The sequence below is a fragment of the Aspergillus aculeatus genome, assembly GCF_001890905.1.
Source record: "Aspergillus aculeatus ATCC 16872 unplaced genomic scaffold ASPACscaffold_1, whole genome shotgun sequence".
NCBI classification, from domain to species: domain Eukaryota; kingdom Fungi; phylum Ascomycota; class Eurotiomycetes; order Eurotiales; family Aspergillaceae; genus Aspergillus; species Aspergillus aculeatus.
In genome coordinates this window covers 800594-818670 of record NW_017962976.1, presented here as the reverse complement: position 1 = coordinate 818670, position 18077 = coordinate 800594, and the positions used below count along the sequence as shown (strand labels likewise).

Below are 18077 nucleotides of genomic sequence, written 5' to 3'. Positions count from 1 at the left end.
ATCGCAGAAACCAAGAGCGACGAAGAAGCACAAGGGTGAAAACAAAATACAAACCTGGTTTTACAGCCCGGGCCAGGGATAACCCGAGCGGTAGCATACTTGGAGATATACTCCTTGCAAAGAGGGAGAGAGAAAAGAAGAGGTGACATCTTGAGAGATACGTACCTGATCGAGTGATATCGCGAGAAGCCGTTTGGTCTGAACTCACAGGTCTTCTGGCGGCATGAAGGGCTAGTGTTTGGTGAAGCTCGCTGGCTACCTCCTATCCGTTCAACAGATATGGAGCCTAAGATCAGCACAGCTCGCTGGAGTGGTTAGAGTGAAAAGATGAGAAATGCCCAGAATCGGCGACGAAGCGCGCGGTGAAGAGTGTCGATAAGAGATATTCAGAGAAAATGGCGAGTGAGTAAGTGGGAAAGAAGTGGATTCTATGATGATCGGGATCGTTTGGCGTCAGGCGAGGGCGTCTCAATCAACTCAACTTCATCTTCCGGTTCACGGTGTCGTTTGGTGGAGGGATAAATGTGCGCTTTTGTAGGAGCTTCATTCGCAATCGCGCCTGAATCTTCTTGAAGATCCAAATCAAAATAATCATCGCCGAAATTCAAGTCATCATCATTGTCATGACTGGCGGTCGAAAGCGGACTTTGCTCGGCTTCGTTATCGAAATGTCCGAGATCTTCGAATTCATCTGCATGGGCGACTTCTTCGTCGTCGTTCTTGGGACCTTCGCTTGGCAAGTTGAAGTTGTCCACAGCACCCGTCGATTCATCTTCTGATTTCATAGTTGGATGAGCCTTGTTGTCCGTTTCGTCTTGGAAACTCTCGTCCAACTCAGCTTCTGTACCTTCGGGCGGAGCAGCAGCAGCAGCAGCAGCAGCAGCAGCAGCATCATCATCACCATCAAGCAATGCCGCATCGACATGATCTTGAGAGGATGCAGTGGACTTCTTCTCAGAGGTGTGAGAGTTTTTCCGTACACTGGAAATCTGTTCCCGATGAGTCTCTTGTGCCTCGAAGCCGGAGGTAGCTTCGTAAGGACCGACAGAAGCTGCTTCGACAATTTCACCCGGCTCGAATTGGTCGACTTCGTCCAACGAGTCGAAACCTTCAAGTTGAGTGTTTCCCTTCGAAAACGTTTCATCAAGTTCCGTACCATCGATGTCGTTATACTCATATTGAGCCTCATCGGGCTGATGGTTTGTAACACTGGCGGACCCGCCACCTGCCTGCTGCTCATCTACACTCTCAGTCGGTGGTAGCTGGGTAACCGTGGCACTTGATTCGCTTTGCTCGGAATGATATGATGCTTCATCCGGGTGTTGAGATATAGCTGCGTGGCCTTCAGTCCCAACCTCAAACTCAGCTTCGCCGGCCTGATCAGCGAGGCCTTCTCTAGATGCATCGTCTTCGAGACCATTAGCTGGAATTTCAACTTCCGCTTGAGAATTATCTCCAATACTCTCTTCACCATGATGCTCGTCATGATCTTGTTGGTGATCAGAGACCTCTTGCGGAAGCTCTGTACCAACTTGTTTGTCATTCCCATGTTCAGGATAGTCTTCTTCTTGAGGCAAATCAGAGTAAGGTACCTCGTCAAGACCCTCATATAGTTCCGCGGAGACAGCTTCAGCCTCTGCGTAGCTATCCCAGGCATGAATATCAGTAAGGCCCTTTCCTTCGTTGGCTACTGCGAGAAGATCAGAAAGCTCCGCAGCAAGTGTCAATCGTGTGCTAAGTGAAAGATAAAGCGGCTCCGGCTCATCAATGCCCTCATTGTGGCATAGGCGCAAATAGAGGTCAACTACTTGAAATAGCGTGATCTTGTCCATATGCATAGAATCCTGATTGGTGTTTAGGTTAGCATCTATGCAGTAAGAAAGGCAGGCCAAACATACCTCTACAAACTGAAGGTTCAAGGCATCAACATCCATAATGAGCACCTCCCTATCGCTGACATGCTCTCTGAGGACATTTCGACATGCTTCAAGGAGCTTTGCGAAAGAACCATATGCAAGACTTTCATCTTCCAGGAAAAATGTCTCCGACGAGTCACCCTCCCTAGGGGGGAAAAGAGATATCTCGGTTTCCTGGTAATATACCTTAACTGGGTACAGAGCTTCATGTTCTGCCACCTCAACTGTTTGCTCGACCGGTTGCTGAGTATGCTGACCAGCCGCGGCATCGTTGTCTGTCTTTTCCATGCCCTGGGTCTCGATCGTTCCACCGTCTTGGCGTTCAACTTCTTCTTCATGCTGCCGTTCTACATCTTCAACCTCCTCTTCTTCCCGGATTTCTCCTTCAGCCTTACTTTTAGAGAAGTCAGTCTTGTCGAAATGGCTTTCTTGTGCTTGAACCTGGGCCGATTGTGTAGCATTGTCGCCCTGTTCATCGGGTTGTGTGGGATCTGCAGTTCCATGTTCTGCTTCATTAGCGTCAACATAGCTTTCCTCAGCCTCTCCTTCTTCAAGGTGATCTGCCGCAGGCTCTTGAAGATGCTCAGTTCCTGAGTGAGTCTCAGCATGGTGGGTTGGGAAACCCTCAGCTTCCTGTTCGGCGTCATGCTCCGCTTCGAACACCTCTTGGGGCTCCCCTTGAGGCTCTTTCTGAGGTTCTCCTTGAGATTCTCCTTGAGGCTCTCCTTGAGATTGCTCTTCAAGCTGCTCTTGAGTATCCTCGTCAGGTTCTTTGCGGGATTCCCTTTGTCCGTCTACAACGGTGATACCATCAATTAGACCTTGGCCCTGTTCCGTTGGCTCGTCAAGTTGTTCAAATGAAGGTTGGACGTCAACGTCAGTGACCGGAGCATCGATATCTTCGTCGTAGTCGTCTTCTAACATCTCTGCTTCATAATCCCGATCGGACCCGTACTGCATTTCGATATTGTATCCTTCTTCGGCGAAAGCGTCTTCCGCATCATCCATCGTCCGCTCCGCTATGTCATCGGTCATATCTGCATCGCGAGCGCCCTCCAGGTCGTGATCCACTGCGTTTGATGGCTCTGGAAAGTCGTCCGCTATCATCATGTCCTTATCTGTTGTCGAAGCCTGGTCTTCCATGATGTCGATATCGATGTCGAAATCGTCGACGTGACCCTGATAGGGAGACGCCATTTCCATTTTGTCCTCAGCCAAAGTAGCCTCCATTGTGATATAAGCCAGCGAAGAGGCAGCTGTCATGGCATGAAATCAGCCGAAGGTTGGGTGACGCGTGCAAAATTTGGCGTGGCGATGAAGGTACGCCTGACGAGCAGCTCAAGCGCAAACCGTATGACTGGCTTTGGCTACTAGACGAGTTATCCGCCAAACCTTCAGAGTCAGACGGGGGAGTCCGTCACTAAGAGAGTGCTCAGCTCCGTCAAGAGTGAGCAATAGAGCAGTGAATCCGGGGTGAGTTGAGGATGTTCAACTACGGGGTTGCAAGCGGACGAAGCTTCTTGTGTTGCGGTAAGCGAGGGGGTAGCGCGGGCGCACGGGCCAACGGGGACAAAGAGAACAGCAAGCGACTCCAACCTCCGTGGCTTCGACGTTTAGACACGCCTAACAAGAACATTCGTCATCTGCACTCCCCTGAGCATTTTGTTGAAGGTCTCGCAGTCAATTTGTGCCGAACAGTGAATTTTCAATCTACAAAATGGTAACTTTCCATTAGTATGAGTCAATTTATCCCAGCTTCCACTGCTAACGTGGCACAACACTAGGTCGTCCTCGCAGCATCGATATGCACACGCGGGGGCAAGGCAGTCCTCTCGCGTCAATTCAGAGAAATCGCTCGTTCCAGAATTGAAGCTCTCCTCGCATCCTTCCCTAAGTTAGCTGACTCTGGAACACAACATACGACCGTGGAGCAAGATAATGTCCGCTTCGTCTACCAGCCCCTGGATGAGCTATATATTGTTCTGATCACAAACCGCCAATCCAATATTCTGCAAGATATCGACAGCCTTCACCTTTTCGCCCAAGTCACCACCAGTATCTGTAAGAGCTTGGATGAAAGAGAGATTGTGCGCAATGCGTTCGAATTGCTCAGTGCGTACGACGAGCTGGTGACGCTAGGATACAGGGAGAATCTATCACTTTCTCAAATCAAGACATTTCTGGAGATGGAGAGTCACGAGGAGAGAATTCAGGAAATCATCGAGCGGGTACGACTCAGCAAAATGGCTTCAGACCGACAGTTGCTAACTTTCCCTGTCAGAACAAAGAATTGGAAGCCAGCGAGGAGCGCAAGAGGAAGGCCAAGCAGCTGGAAATGCAACGAAAGGAGGCCGCCCGGAGCGGTCGTTCAATGGCGCCTCGGACTCCATCTTACCCTGTGTATACGCCTCCATCCCGCCCTGCTGTGCCCGAAACATATGACACCTACGAGGCAGAGAAGAAAAAGACCTTCGCTAAGTATGTCATATAAACCCCCCCCCCTCCCCTTCCACCGACCCCTTGTACTTCACGCCCCAATTCATATCGCTGCTGACACTCCCGGCTCCGATCGTTAGACCATTACCTGTCCGTGGCAAGGGTATGCAGCTCGGCAAGAAGTCGAAAACTACTGATATCTACGAGAAAGTCCGTGGCGACTTGGGCCCCGAGGCAGAGGAGGCCACCCCGTTGGTGACCCCGCAGGCATCGACCCCCGTTGCCGATACAGTGTCTTCTGCTCGTGCGTCGCTGTCTGGCGATCGTGAACCCGTTCATGTGACAATTGCCGAAACTATCTCCGCTACACTTACCCGGGAAGGAGCCCTCAGATCGTTTGAAGTGAAGGGTGATTTACAGCTTCGCATTACCGATCCCTCTTTCACCAAAGTCAGACTCGACCTGCTTGCAGTCCCCACGCATGGCGCGCAGTTCCGCACCCATCCAAATGTTGACAAGGCCGTCTTCACAAATGACTCCGCTATCCAGCTGAAAGATATCACTAAGCGATTCCCAGCCAACAACTCAATTGGTGTTTTGCGCTGGCGTGTCGCTAGCTCTGGGTCTGACAACGCTGAAATACTTCCTATCACTTTTACCGTGTGGGTCAACAAGGGCTCTGATTCGACTACGGTCACGGTTGAGTACGAACTCACTGGCTCCGACAGCCTCCGGGACGTTGTCGTTACTATCCCCTATCAGACGGCCGAGCCCGCGGTGTCTAGCTTCGACGCGGTGTATGAGGTATCTGGCGACAGTCTTGACTGGAACATTGGCACGGTGGACGAGAGCAACGCATCCGGGAGCTTTGAGTTCGAGTCGAGTGGTGATGGCGATGAAAATGAATTCTTCCCGATGAGCGTACGCTTCTCCAAGACCAGCCCTTTTGTGGAAGTCGATGTCAACGAGGTCTCTCTCTTGGAGATGGAAGGAGAGAGCACTGCTTTCACCAAGGACATCAAGTGTGTTGCGGAAGGATTTGTTATTGAGTGATCTTTCTACTTCAGTCGGGTGTATAGAGTATTAATGACGTTCGGATGCCCTTATTTTCTATTCTTAAGAGACTTTGCAATATTTCTGTTTGCTTTTCTTCTAACCAGGGTTTCTTTCTTCTCAATCTGCAATCCACCCTAACTTTTGAATCATACCACTCGCGCACCAGACTGTTCCGGATGCTCAAACCCGCCTAAGTGTCAAGGTTGGATAGAAGCCACTCTACCAGGTTTAGGGCTGGCTGAGGACTAGGCTCGGCGATTGCTGTGTGTCTCGACCATGGATAGATGCAGCGAACGTTATTGCTCGACATAACTTGGGTTCATGAAAATCATCGGAGACGCATTGTAGTAACATCTCCGCTTCTCTGTGGGTGTGTGCTGAAGTCACCAATTACCTGCCCACCGAACCTGATGAGCTGGCTATAAGTTCCAGCCAAACCAGGCAAGTCAGATGTGATCCACATGCAGCGGAAGTTTAAATGACCTTCCTTCTATCGGCATTGCCTGACTCCGTTTCAGGTACTATGCAAGTTTTCTCGTTGAACCCGGTAGACACCTGAGCTTCTGAAGCACCCCTGTGACTGTTGACTCCGTCATTTCACAGACCTCAGCCATGGAAGATCAAGTAACTTAGCCAAGCATGAGGTCAAGATGCTTTCGGTAAGGTTGAAACAGCTTTCTGAATGGCCACCTTTGACTCAGGGATCCACCCAGCGTGGCATGACATACACAGTCACTGCATAAAGTCGTGGGCAACTTCCATGGAGACTGAGGCCACTGTACCTAGGCGCACTCTTGAGAAACTTGAAGCTTAAATGCCTAGCTTCAATAGTGTCAGGCAACAAGCGATTAAGCGTCCAGCGGCTCGTGGCTCATCAGTCAGTTGTGGCGAGGTATAGATCACGCATGAAGAGAGAATGTTTACTGCAACCTAAAACCTGGCTCCTGGGAGACTTTCTCTCATCCGCCATTTCAATGGATTTGTGACTCGAGATCTTTGGTGGTGAACAATACATTTCCCCAGCGATCACAATGCAGTCTGCTGCCTGTGTGTAAGTAAGAGGAATGATTCACAAAGCTTTAGCAGGCTAAGGTCGGAAATCACATGCTAATTGACAGATACAATTACTTGACCGTCTCCATAAGCATATGAGCTCAGAAATGGTTGAGAAGGTTTCCATTCGGCTACTAGACCGCTCCAACCATGGTACGCTTCCTATACTTTGGGTGCGCGCTTCTTCGCATGGCCGAGAAAACAACGATGTTTGTATCCCACCTCTGCTCTCAAGGAAGATGGAGACTCGGTCTCGCCCAGCTCATCTTTTCTTTGTCAAAGGTTGATATTCGCCTCAATGCCAAGGCATGCAAGAGTTTAAGAGTCTACCAACAGTGGAAGGAGATGGCAGGGTTACATTTTACAATTGAACCCCGCATAAGCTATCTCATCAGAACCGATGCTGGAGAGTTTACCAGCGGTGAGCCAACTCAGGATCCAAGAGGTGTGTGTGTACCTTTTTTTTTCTGGCTCATTTCACATGTTGGTTCTGGGTCCGCTACAGCCAGACCACAGATGGGCGCCTGACGAGCTTTGAATCATAAGGAGTCGACTTAGGTAATAACAGATAGAAGATACTGCACGGTGAGGCCAGTCCAGGGTCGAGACTCACCTCAGTTAAACTACATACGGGAACGGGTTACGCATCCACCGAGTCATGAGAGAGGTATTTATCCCATTTTCACTCTTTCACTCTCTATTTCCGCAGAATAAACTCAGTGGAAACCAGTCAGGAACCACTCATCCAGGACTTCTCCACCCCCCGCCCCCCTCTCCATTGACGCTGAATCCAAATCCAAAACGTCCTCCAACCACGGCAGTGCCTTCCATTTGTAAGTCTCCTCCGACTCAAGGGGTCAGGGTCGACCAGATGACATCAACATGAGCCACTATCTTCTTTTCAAGGCGTACCAAACTATAAGATTCATGGATAATATAGAACCCATCCCTATTGATACCACAACCGACACACCTGATCAACAACATGCGGGTTCTTCTCCTCTCACAACCCCACGTATCCCCATAATGCAGATATCCAACTGGACAACTCAATCAGCGTCAGCGTTGTTTCAAGTCGCTGCGCCTGAAGCAAAAGGGCACAGCCATGGAGTAAGCTAATAATGACACCCAACTCAATGCACTCATTTCGAACATGCTAAAACTTTCCCTCTTTTTCTTTCTCTCCAGGATAACCCGATCCCCCCTTTGCTTAGGCCCAGTAGGGACCTTTCCGGTATCAGAAAGATGGCCATCCCGAGGTTGGCTGAAGGAAAAGAAGCAGTCCATTCCGCTCGGTCTCACCGTCGCCACGTAAGTCGAGCGTGCGAATCTTGTAGGCAGAGAAAGACAAAATGCACGGGAGACAAGTCAGGCTGCCGCAACTGTCGGGATGCCGGGATGATCTGCTGCTACACTGACGGAAAAAGAGAGAAGTCTAAAAGGTGCGTCAAACCTGAGCACTGAGCACACTCAGAGCCTGAGAACTGACGCTGATTGCCACGAACGAAGACAAATGGCCGGCTTGGAAACTAAGATCAATGCCTATCAAGAAATTTTGCAAAGATTAAGCATTCGTTATCGCATGTCTGAAGAGCAGCTGATCAGACTCGCTTTGGCAGGGGTACGCTCAATGACCTCTGCTGTTTAGTTTCTGCTTAGGGCCCTTGCTGAGTCTCATCCAGGAAGACCCGTCCGAAGACGCCTCCTCCCATGACGATTCTGCGACTCCGAACACCGAGGCCCGGAGGCAATCGTCGGTATCTGAAGCCATTACACCTTTGTTTTCGGGATTTGAGAACAACCTAGACCTCATAGAGGAGGATTTAAATCGGGACGAGGCTTCGCAAGCGACTGGTTTCGTCGGCCAGAGCTCAGAGATCTCTTGGCTACAGACTCTGGCCAGAGAACTGGAACTTGGCTATGATCATGGATACTTCAGTGGGAAGGAGCCATCCCCAGCAAAAGCAGCAGCCCACCACAATCGCTTCATCTCATTTCCGAACTACCATTTAGACGCCATGGAGATCCCTATATATGACAACGTGGATCCATATTCTTGCCCCGCCAAGGATGTTGCAACGAAGCTTTACAAGACATACCTTGATTGGGTTCACCCCTCGTTTCCGATCATCGGCACTGCCCCTTTTGGGGCACAATTCCTGGCTTTCGTCACAAACTCATCCTTACGCCCTGGGTCCCTACGCCCTGGGAATCGCTGGCTAGCAATACTCAACCTGATCTTCGCCCTTGCTACTAAGTACGCGCATTTATCCGAGGCTGAGTGGCAAATGGATAAGGACGCACATTTTGTGTACTTTCTCAAGGCCAAAGCTTTGGGTCTAGATCATCAGCTACTCACTTTCCCTGACCTACAGCAGCTGCAGATTGAAGGACTAACTGCTTTGTATATGCTGACGCTGGGCCATGTGAACCGGTCCGTGTGCTCAATCCATCCATGCTCTGTTCTACTGCTCACACACAGCTAACAATGTATGTCAGCGCTTGGGCAACTTGTGGAAGCGCGATCCGCGGGGCTCTAGGCCTTGGGTTGCATCTACGCCATCTTGGAGACAGCATATCCGACACTTCAAGAGAAATCAGATGCCGTGTATGGTGGTCTCTATATACGCTTGATCTTCGGCTCAGTGTGATGACTGGGAGGCCTTCTTTCATCCCCGACAGCCTGTGTACGACACCTCTGCCCCTTCCATTCGATGAGCAAGACTTTGGGAGGGAAGAGGTGATGCGGCAGCTTAGGCGCTCGATTGACGGTAGCCCCTGTCCGACGGAAATGCTGTCAACGGGCCAGTCGGATTTGAATGCAATGAGCACGGTGGCCGAGAAGGTGGATTCAGAAGAAGACAGATACTCACCCTGCGGGTCCTTGTACTTTGTTCATTTGGTGCAACTAACCATGATTGCAAAAGAATCCCTAGCCAAGATCTACACCCCGAGCACAATTCGATCTCCTTGGCAAAGCATTGAGTTCGCCATACACAGCCTCACACATAAACTTGACACATGGCTGAACAATCTCCCCAACGAATACGATTTCACCCGCACCCAGTCATCGCATGTATCGTCGGAAACGTCAAATCAGAGGCTTAGTCTGGCTCTATTGTTTTACAGCACCAGAATGGGCATCACACGACCATGCCTTCGTCGTGTAGATTCCTTTAGCGAAGGGGACAAGATGCAAGAGTTCGGTCAGGAAATTGCTGCAGAGTGCGTTGAATCAGCCTGTCACATGTTAAGACTGTTCCCAGAGGACTTGAAAGCTGCAACGCTATATACAGCGTCACCTTGGTGGTGTTTATTGCATTACTTGATGCAAGCAACGGCGGTACTCGCTCTTGAGCTCGCCTTTCAAGCTCAACATGTACCGGATAAAACGCCGATGGTTTCGAAAGCTCTTGATAAAGCGTATGAGTGGCTGTCTTTGATGTCAAGGACACAAAAGACTCCGGAAAGAGCCCGCAGACTCTGTGATCGGCTTTTGCGCCAACTCAAACAACGGGAGGACATCAAAGTCTCTGAGTCTCCTTCCGTCCAGTTGACCAGCCTCGAGTCGCCTGCCGAAACACCCTCCATCTCACATCCGATTAGAACAATGACAGAAAGCTCGGCGGACTCAGACAGTTCACCTCTTGGGACGTTGGACTATCAGGAATCACCGGCCTTATTGACCGGCGATATCCATTACCCGTCCCCACACCTCCTGGAAGCGGCAGGCGACCTTCCAATTCAAAGTGAGAGCACGTTGGAAATTCCGAGCGATTACGACGAGTTCTTTCCTTACGACACAACTATTGGTCAGCTCACGGGCTCCTTCTTCCCTACGGAGTATGGAATGGATGTGGAACCGAGTAATCTCTACCACTTTTGACAATCCACTCGAGTATTCGACATCAGTGTAAGGGTCAAACTCAGAGTGGGGGACTTCGGATAGGCATGCTCGGAGACTGTCCCATCAGCACAACCCTTATCCTTATTCATTCATCAGCATCATAAAGGTGGAAACTGTGTGTGTGTCTGTGCGCAAGCCGATCATGCCTAACGGAAATGATACAAATTAGTTTTCACTAATTTTCCAGACTGGGCTAGGTAATTCTATCAAAGGCTGTCACTATGCAGGGAAAGGTCCACGGTGACTGACTGCATCTCCGAGTTGGGTTGAAAGTTCTTCTACTTGCCGAGAATAAGCACCATCAAAGAGAGTCTGCAAGGCTATACATGTAAGAAGTAGATAGGTCTTATCGTAGCTGGACATCTGATCTTTTGATCCTCCTGCCTATATGTAAACCTCAATACACCCATTGCGGCCATAAAGTTTTCAGGCCCATAAGTGTAGCAGATGGGGTGAGTATAAAATCATGTTACAATTTTTTTACGAGTGCCCATGCTCCCATTCTTAGATAAGTCATGGTGCCTGCTTAGTAATTCGGATACATAACTAAGTTAACTAACTTAAACAATCCCTCCCATATAATAACAGAGCTTGTTCATTTCCTTTCGCAACCATCACATTTTGCCTCCTGATAACAAACATTATTGAATCGCAGCTGTACATTGACATGAGCTACTAGCTATAGCTCTTAATGGAGTCCGTCTTTTGTCATACAATTACTAAAGTTGTTACATAGCATCTTGTGTTGTCGGTTACAATCGACAGCACGACTACCTCTAAAAGGCTATACAACTATCTGCTTCTAGCGCAGGTGAAAAGCACATTCGCTTTGATGACCTCTGAGATCTGCAAGAAAAGTGGCTTGGAAGGAGACTTCCACTGTAAAACACTTTTCAGGCTGCGGTACCGAGCGCGAACTCATTGGCATGGATCTTAATCACTCCTCCCCCTCGGTTGAGGCATCCATCCGATGTGCTCTAGATAATCCGTCGCTGCAAAACTCCAAGAGAACCAAACAGCCTCCTGATGGATCTTCAAGTCCTTTCCTGAAGCATAATGATCCCCAGTTCTCAGACCGGAGCTCTTCGGGCATCAATGTCATCCTTCCGACGGGGGATATAGCCATTGAGCACCTGGACCCCGAAACAGTGGCTGCCTCTCCATCCAGAGCTGTGGTCCATCGTTGGCGAGTGTCCAGCAGTGATATCATGCGCAATAGCCCATACTTTAGGGCTCTTTTGGATCCGCACAAGTTCGCGGAAGGCAAGAGCCTGATGCACCAAAAGGTCCAGACCCAGCAACTGGCCTCCGAATCTGCTGTTGGGAACCTAGACTCTCCCGATGGGGAGCAGGCCTGGAATACGGACGAATTACCGGTCGTTCGACTTCCAAGCGATCACTTTTCCTCGCGTCTCGGAACGGATGTCATTGAGCTCTTTCTCGAGGTTCTGTCCTACGACTCATACGATGACGAACAACAGCGGGCGTTTGACGCCAGACTCAGAGTGCAGCCTGTGTCCCTTGTCTCGAGATTGGTGGAATTAGCAGATGCTTTCAACTCACCACAGGCCGTTCAGAAAGCTCTGACAAGGTCGGGTATGCTTTTGGCAAGGGGAAGGTCCCTCTCACCAAGTTCGATGCAGCCTCTCTGTTGAAGATGCCCGAAGATCGGATCCGCCAGACAATATTCGTGGCTCGATTCCTTAATGAGTACGCCATTGTTCAGGTGTACACCCATACCCTCGTCGTGATGGGGTCGAGATATTGGTCGAATGGCGTCGTTGAAGCTCCTGGAACTCCCACGTTTCCCTGGCGATATCTCGCTGGAGGGATAGAAGGTCAGACATCAACCTCTAAACAAGCACATAGCTTGTCCGAGAAGCAAATCACGTTACTGATGAACAGATCCAGAGGAGCTTTACTTTCGCCGACAATGCGTCCTCAACACGATCACCGACCTGCAAGCCCACTTCCTCCGTGCCTACGGAGCTCTCGAAGACGCGGCAGACGACGCCTACCCTTCCGCCACAGCAACAACATCCACATCTACAGCCACGACAACCACGACAACAACCCCCCAACCCAGACCCCCGTTCTCCCTGCCTGCCACCTCTACCACCATTCACCCCCGCCATTTTCAATGCCGCTACGGCTTCGCCAACTCTAGCGCCTGCGACGTCTTCCATCTAGGCCAAATGACGCGCTTCTTCGCCTTACGCACCAAGACCATCTTCCTCGGCTCCACTCTCATTGACGACCCGGATTTCCTTCTCCCGCTGGATGATGAAGACCACGATAATGAAGAAGCTGATGATGCGAACCTCACCACCGATCACCCACCAACTCCCATCCCACAACAACAACAACAACAACAACAACCCCAAACAAATATAGCCACACTCCTCGCCTCCCTCAAACAATGCCCGGACTACCAGATCGACACCAACCACACGGGCTGCGGCATCCGCCGCCGCTTCCTGCCGCCCCTGGACTGCATCGAGCGATTCGTCGGCGACGCCCGCGGCCTGCTGGGCGTAAATCTAGCGCCACCGTCATCGTCATCGACATCGTCCTCCCCCTCGCAGGGTAGTGGTTGGGCCGCGACGACGCGGTGGACCGTGACTCCCGGGTCGTGGGCGAACCGGTCCCGCCCGCGCGCGTTGGTGCTAGATGTGCATTTGTCGCGGATCAATGCCATTCCCGTGCTGGCGCGTGGCGGTGGGAGGAAGGTCGAGCGAGGGGTCCGGGTGGGCAGTTCGCAGGAGGAGAATGCGAGGTTGCTGTTCACGGCGCGGAGGAGGAATTGGGAGGCTTAACTTCTTCTTTCTCCCTCTAGTTCTGCTCCCCACTTCTCCGCTTGATATATTTGGCGATAACAAACGGTTATGTCTGTGGGGTTCATGGTTTGGATTGTGGAAGTTGGGTTATGTTTCGATAGAAAGATTGCGGGAAAGGGATATTGGCGAATTGCGCCTGCCCACTTTTGGGATATATGGTTGGGAGATCACGTCATGGATAGGTGCACCTCAATGCACTACTAAGTTGGGGTACAGGGCAGGGACCCTGCAACGATGTATATACTCATAGGGATAGAAGCTGAGAAACGAAAGTTAGAATCAATAACATAACATGAGAATCTGGAGCAGGCAGATTAGCAGCACAAAGACTTGCCCAGGTTCTATGCGCCTGCTCTCGCCCTTTCTGTGTGCGCTGAAATACATTTAAATCTACTTCTCTTGAGCGTTCATTTTTTTTTTTTGGTTGAGGCTCTTCAAGGAATAGCTTTTGTGGGCATTGCGCCGGACCAGCCAAATGACGACCAATTTGACGTCTGGTCGGCCTGTCGACAGTTAGCCGACCAAGTCAATCACCTGCCCACCAAACACTACCAATGATCCCTGATCTCGCAGAAGTTAAGTCTCAACTTGATCCTGATCCTACATATGCCAATTTTGTACCGACACCCACAAGATTAATAGTACATCTTATCCGTCTATTGTAACATGTGACTAATTTCGGATATGTAGATCTGATAGATAGGTGATTATGCTTCTGGTAATGTGCCACAGGATAAATGCAAAGGAAAGACCGGTAACAGCATGATTTTCAGGGCGCTCAACTCCATAATCCATAGGTGCATAGTGATGCCAACAAGAAAAGTGATGGTGGTAATGTATGTATAAGGACGAGAATTGAAGGAAAGGTAGATTATTTGGTAAATGTCCAGGAGAAAGATATGTGAAGTGGAACACGGAATTGATAACGAAAATTGTGGAAACAGCATGGTGCAGTGTACGCCCTCAAGGCAGCACAACCAGAGGAATGTGCAATACTTGGTAGCTCTTATCTGTATCTGCCTTCAGCTGCAGGTTTCCACGTTCCTGGGCGGTTGTTTCGCGAAGCTGCAGTGCTTTACCAGTAATCTGGAACAATTTAGAGGCTAACGGATTGAGGGAGTCCAAGGGGAGTGGTGGTTCAGGCATGGAAATGCTATTCTGCTGGTGCTCTTCTTCGTCTTCGTCGACCTCATCCAGCCCTTGACCACTCACTACACTGAGGCGACGGGAGATAGGCGACACCAACGCAAAATGAGGGACCGCTTCGTCATCATCTGACGAGTATGGACTCAATTGCTGCTGCTCTTCACCGTAGCCGGAGACACCCGCCCCAAACAAGTCCTTTCTTTGAGAGACCAGGTGCCACGGCTCTCCACACACAAATCCAGCCACGAAATCTTGGTTGGCGCGGGCAGCAGCCACGCAACTTTGGCGGTAATCATTGGTGAAGGAACTGGCCGTGGAGGATGGTAGACACAAGACTAACCCACGAGCCATGAGTGGTGGGGGTGGAAAGTCCTCAGGGATGGTCGCGGGGCTCAAGGACCGGAATTCAAAACCACGTCGCTCGTATTGCGGGGATTCCAAAGGTAGCTCGGTGGAGTCTTCGGTGTGTTGAGTGATGGTTTGAGTCAAGGAGATGGTGGAAGCTTTGCGAGGAGGAAGGTCGAGGCCGCTAGTGTTGTCGACGGCATACTCGGAGAGGTGCTGCGATGTCGCATTTGCGTCATGGTCGCTGAAAGAGTGATTGTTGGCGTTATTGTCTGCTGTGATTTCGGTACGAATGGTCTGAGCCGCATCTGCTACTGCCTCGCGGGCGGCCGCCTTCAGAGTGGGAATCAGAATGTCGGCTTCCTGGTTATACACAGCCACGCCGGAGGCCCACGCCGTCGAAAGGCCAGCCCACGAGGCCGGCTTGATGATACCCTTCGTATACTTCTTGCGAATCATATCAACGGTCTCATTCCGCACCTCTCTCGTCTCTGCTTTCTGTCCACCAACAATGTCCACTGTGGAATTCAGGATCCGACCGCCCTCCCAGATCAGGAAGCCATGTCTCCTCGCTAGGGCAACCAATTGGCGAACCGTCTCCTCCGACCAGTCATCAATAATGTCTGCATAGACTTGTAGAATAGCAATATGCGGGCCAACTAAAGTGGCTAGGTGCAGGAGAGTGTCGGTGTTGGTGACGGTATGCGAAGGCGAGACGCAGACGGGAAGTCCGTAAGGCAGATATGACTTAGATTTGACCAAGGTCTCCAGATAGGCGACGATCCGATTGCCCGGATATGAAGGAGAATCCAACGACGAGTCCATCATTGCTGGTGAGCACTGTTGCAGAGGATTTCGGAGTGAGAGAAGAAGGGTGTTTTGGTTGTGTTGTACTGTACGGGAAAGGGAAGTGACGGTGTGGATATGATATATAGACAGCACACAACAGAGGACACAGGTAGATCAACCGTCAACAGACAGACAGACAGTCAGTCAGTCAGTCAGTCACAACTAAATCAATCGGGTCGTACAGGAGGGCGGAGACGGGGTAAGGAAGAGAGAAGAAGGGGAAGAGGAGGAGGAGGAGGAGGGGAGAGGAGAGAATGACAAGACGGGGAGAAGAGGAGGAGGAGGAGGAGGAGTAGGTAAGGTTAAGTTGGTGGTGCCTTTGTTTTTTTTTTGCCTTGCCTTGAACTTTCAGTCAGGCTCAGGGAGCTGGGCCAACTTCCGGAGTCGTCGTAGCTTGGTTGTTCCCGTTGAGCTACGGAAGAAGAGCTTCGGGACTAAAGTGACTCCAACCCACTCGAGTCCCTTGACTGGTCGACTTGGTCGAGACAAAATGATTGACAATCGAGTCCCATCCCCACTTGGCCTGCCAATGACCAGACTAGTAGTCACTCGACATGATCAGTCGACAGGGGTTGGGAAGGACCTTTTTTGCTCGCTCTTGATTTTCTCTAATTTTCTCTAATTTATTTGCTTTTTCCCCTGGTGTGATCGGACAGTGGCTCAGATCTCAAACCATTATGTTGTGGTGGTTGACAGAAACACAACAGCGCATCGGTAGGCAAAGGTACGACAAGAAGATGGAAGAGACAGTGTGAAATTAAAGGCTGGACGGGCCATGCAGGAAGCCACAATCCCTCTCAGCTGCAGCCATGGATCTACTGCATGTACTCCGTACAGTATCCGAGTACAGTATCAAATACTATGTACTATGTATGCATGAATGCATGAATGGGTCAATAGGTGAATGGGTGAATGGGTGAATGGGCGAATGGATCAATGAGTGAATAGGTAAATAAAGCCCGGAGGACTAAACTGAAGGAGTACGTATGAATGGAGGAGGGGAGAGAAGGGGGAAGTGGAGGATGGAGGGGAGAAAGAATGAAATGAGGGGATTGTCACCAGTCACCACTCCGTACCGAGTACGTACTCAACCCGTACCTACAGTAGGTACCTCAGACTCAAGGCCTTTTTCCCCGTTTGTCCGGTACCGGATGGTAGTAAGTTGGAGAGAAGCTTTCTTAGGTTTGGGCACCTGTGAAGATCCTAAAGAAGTACAGTGTGGTAGGTGAATTATACTACCATGTCAAATGTCACTTAATCACATTGAGATATCGACTGATTTTTCTGAAGTCCTCTTTTTGACTTCTCAACCCTGATTCTCAAGTTTGCAATACACTACATACAGTACACCTGTAGTCTAGCACATCCGGTAAAGTGCAGTGGAGTCCTGCATTGCCCCATCATCACTGGGGGGGCCCAACCCGCTTTGTCGGAACGAGCGATCCGACTGGGTGGAAATAATGCGTCGCTACGATTTCCCATATCCAATCTCAATTCCACTTCTTTCTCCGACCCCCCAGTACTTGCTTGTACTGACTACTGAGCATCTGGACTCCCGTCTACTCAGTATGAGTCCTAGACTCCTTTTGGGCGTACTTTACCTTTTCCACTCATCGCTTGAGCCTGCAATCTCCCTCCAGCCTCTCTATACCATATCATCCCCCTCCACATCTCCCACACCACCCACCTCCTCTCATTTGCTCTCCGGGTGTCCAATGGATTGAATTCAACATCCCGCCCCGTCGCCAACAATTTCCTTGGTTGAGCGTGAAGGCTACTTGAGAAGTACCGTAGGACAATGATAGTCGATCGAAACTTGGTATCCACTAAAAAGACCTTACTCGGCCTACCCTACCTTGACATCCGGTCATCTGCGAGCAATCCTCTCTAGCTTCATCTTGGCGGTCGATCCTACCATACAAGCCCGGGGGGCAGAGAGCCTCGTTCAAGTTGTCAACGAACAACCCATCATGACAGGGCAGGATCCATCTTTTCCCGGAATCCAGAATTCCATGTCATACCCTTCCTGCTCCTCGACCTGGTAGAGCTCAGAGCCCCCAGTGCCCCATGATCCATCAACTGCCGGGATGCATTATGATGAGTCCTAGTGTCCTCGATCTGTCTGAGCGATCTCTCTTCCAGTCGGACGCTTTGACATTTTCCAAGGCCATGGTGCAGGTTCCTGGACGAAACATGCATAGCCTTATAGATCAAACGCATGAAAGCGACCAGGATGCGCTCGCTCTATAGTCTAGTCCCTCGGCAACTTCGAACGCCTCAATATCGGATGGTTGAACTAGCCTAATAATTCTGACGCCTAATTCGTATGGTCCTTTCGTCGTCGGTCGGAAGCTGATGCTTACGGATACACTGGCCGAGACTGGTCCGGCGAACTGGGGCGAGGGGAGAGGCCCGTCGATCAGCCCATCTTCGGGATTGTTTCACGGATGCGCCCCTGCCCCCCCTCCTCCCCCTCCTCGTCAAGGACGTAAGGATCAGGATAGGGAATTTCGCTGTCTGCTTTCGTATTGC

General features: G+C 50.4%; 4 protein-coding genes across 4 annotated transcripts; 2 read left to right on the top strand and 2 right to left on the bottom strand.

Annotated features, from left to right (window-relative positions):
* Window positions 1-428: 428 nt before the first annotated feature.
* Window positions 429-3146, bottom strand: ASPACDRAFT_38087 (uncharacterized protein; the record flags this gene model as incomplete). Its single annotated transcript, XM_020200391.1, has 2 exons — window positions 429-1844; window positions 1899-3146. The coding sequence occupies 2 exons, from the start codon at window positions 3144-3146 to the stop codon at window positions 429-431; spliced, it is 2664 nt and encodes an 887-aa protein (XP_020060867.1).
* Window positions 3147-3633: 487 nt separating this feature from the next.
* On the top strand, window positions 3634-5405 carry ASPACDRAFT_56001 (coatomer subunit delta; the record flags this gene model as incomplete). Its single annotated transcript, XM_020203080.1, has 4 exons — window positions 3634-3636; window positions 3701-4144; window positions 4198-4394; window positions 4493-5405. The coding sequence occupies 4 exons, from the start codon at window positions 3634-3636 to the stop codon at window positions 5403-5405; spliced, it is 1557 nt and encodes a 518-aa protein (XP_020060866.1).
* A 1661-nt stretch (window positions 5406-7066) lies between these two features.
* Window positions 7067-10741, top strand: ASPACDRAFT_1877814 (CeGAL family transcription factor). Its single transcript, XM_020198118.1, has 8 exons — window positions 7067-7128; window positions 7192-7294; window positions 7402-7571; window positions 7650-7903; window positions 7971-8082; window positions 8144-8895; window positions 8961-10013; window positions 10236-10741. The coding sequence occupies exons 3-8, from the start codon at window positions 7488-7490 to the stop codon at window positions 10345-10347; spliced, it is 2367 nt and encodes a 788-aa protein (XP_020060865.1). The 5' UTR covers window positions 7067-7128; window positions 7192-7294; window positions 7402-7487; the 3' UTR covers window positions 10348-10741.
* A 3427-nt stretch (window positions 10742-14168) lies between these two features.
* ASPACDRAFT_38083 (uncharacterized protein) lies at window positions 14169-15521 on the bottom strand (the record flags this gene model as incomplete). The annotated part of the gene is made up of 1 exon (XM_020200390.1): window positions 14169-15521. One exon carries the CDS (start codon window positions 15519-15521, stop codon window positions 14169-14171), a length of 1353 nt encoding a protein of 450 aa, XP_020060864.1.
* Between the last annotated feature and the right edge of the window lie 2556 nt (window positions 15522-18077).

Coding starts and splice junctions, on each gene's coding strand:
- ASPACDRAFT_1877814 (XM_020198118.1), top strand. CDS start 7,488: ATGCAGATATCCAACTGGACAACTCAATCAGCGTCAGCGTTGTTTCAA. Junction 8,083..8,143: donor TCAGACTCGCTTTGGCAGGG/GTACGCTCAATG, acceptor AGTCTCATCCAG/GAAGACCCGTCCGAAGACGC. Junction 8,896..8,960: donor ACGCTGGGCCATGTGAACCG/GTCCGTGTGCTC, acceptor AATGTATGTCAG/CGCTTGGGCAACTTGTGGAA.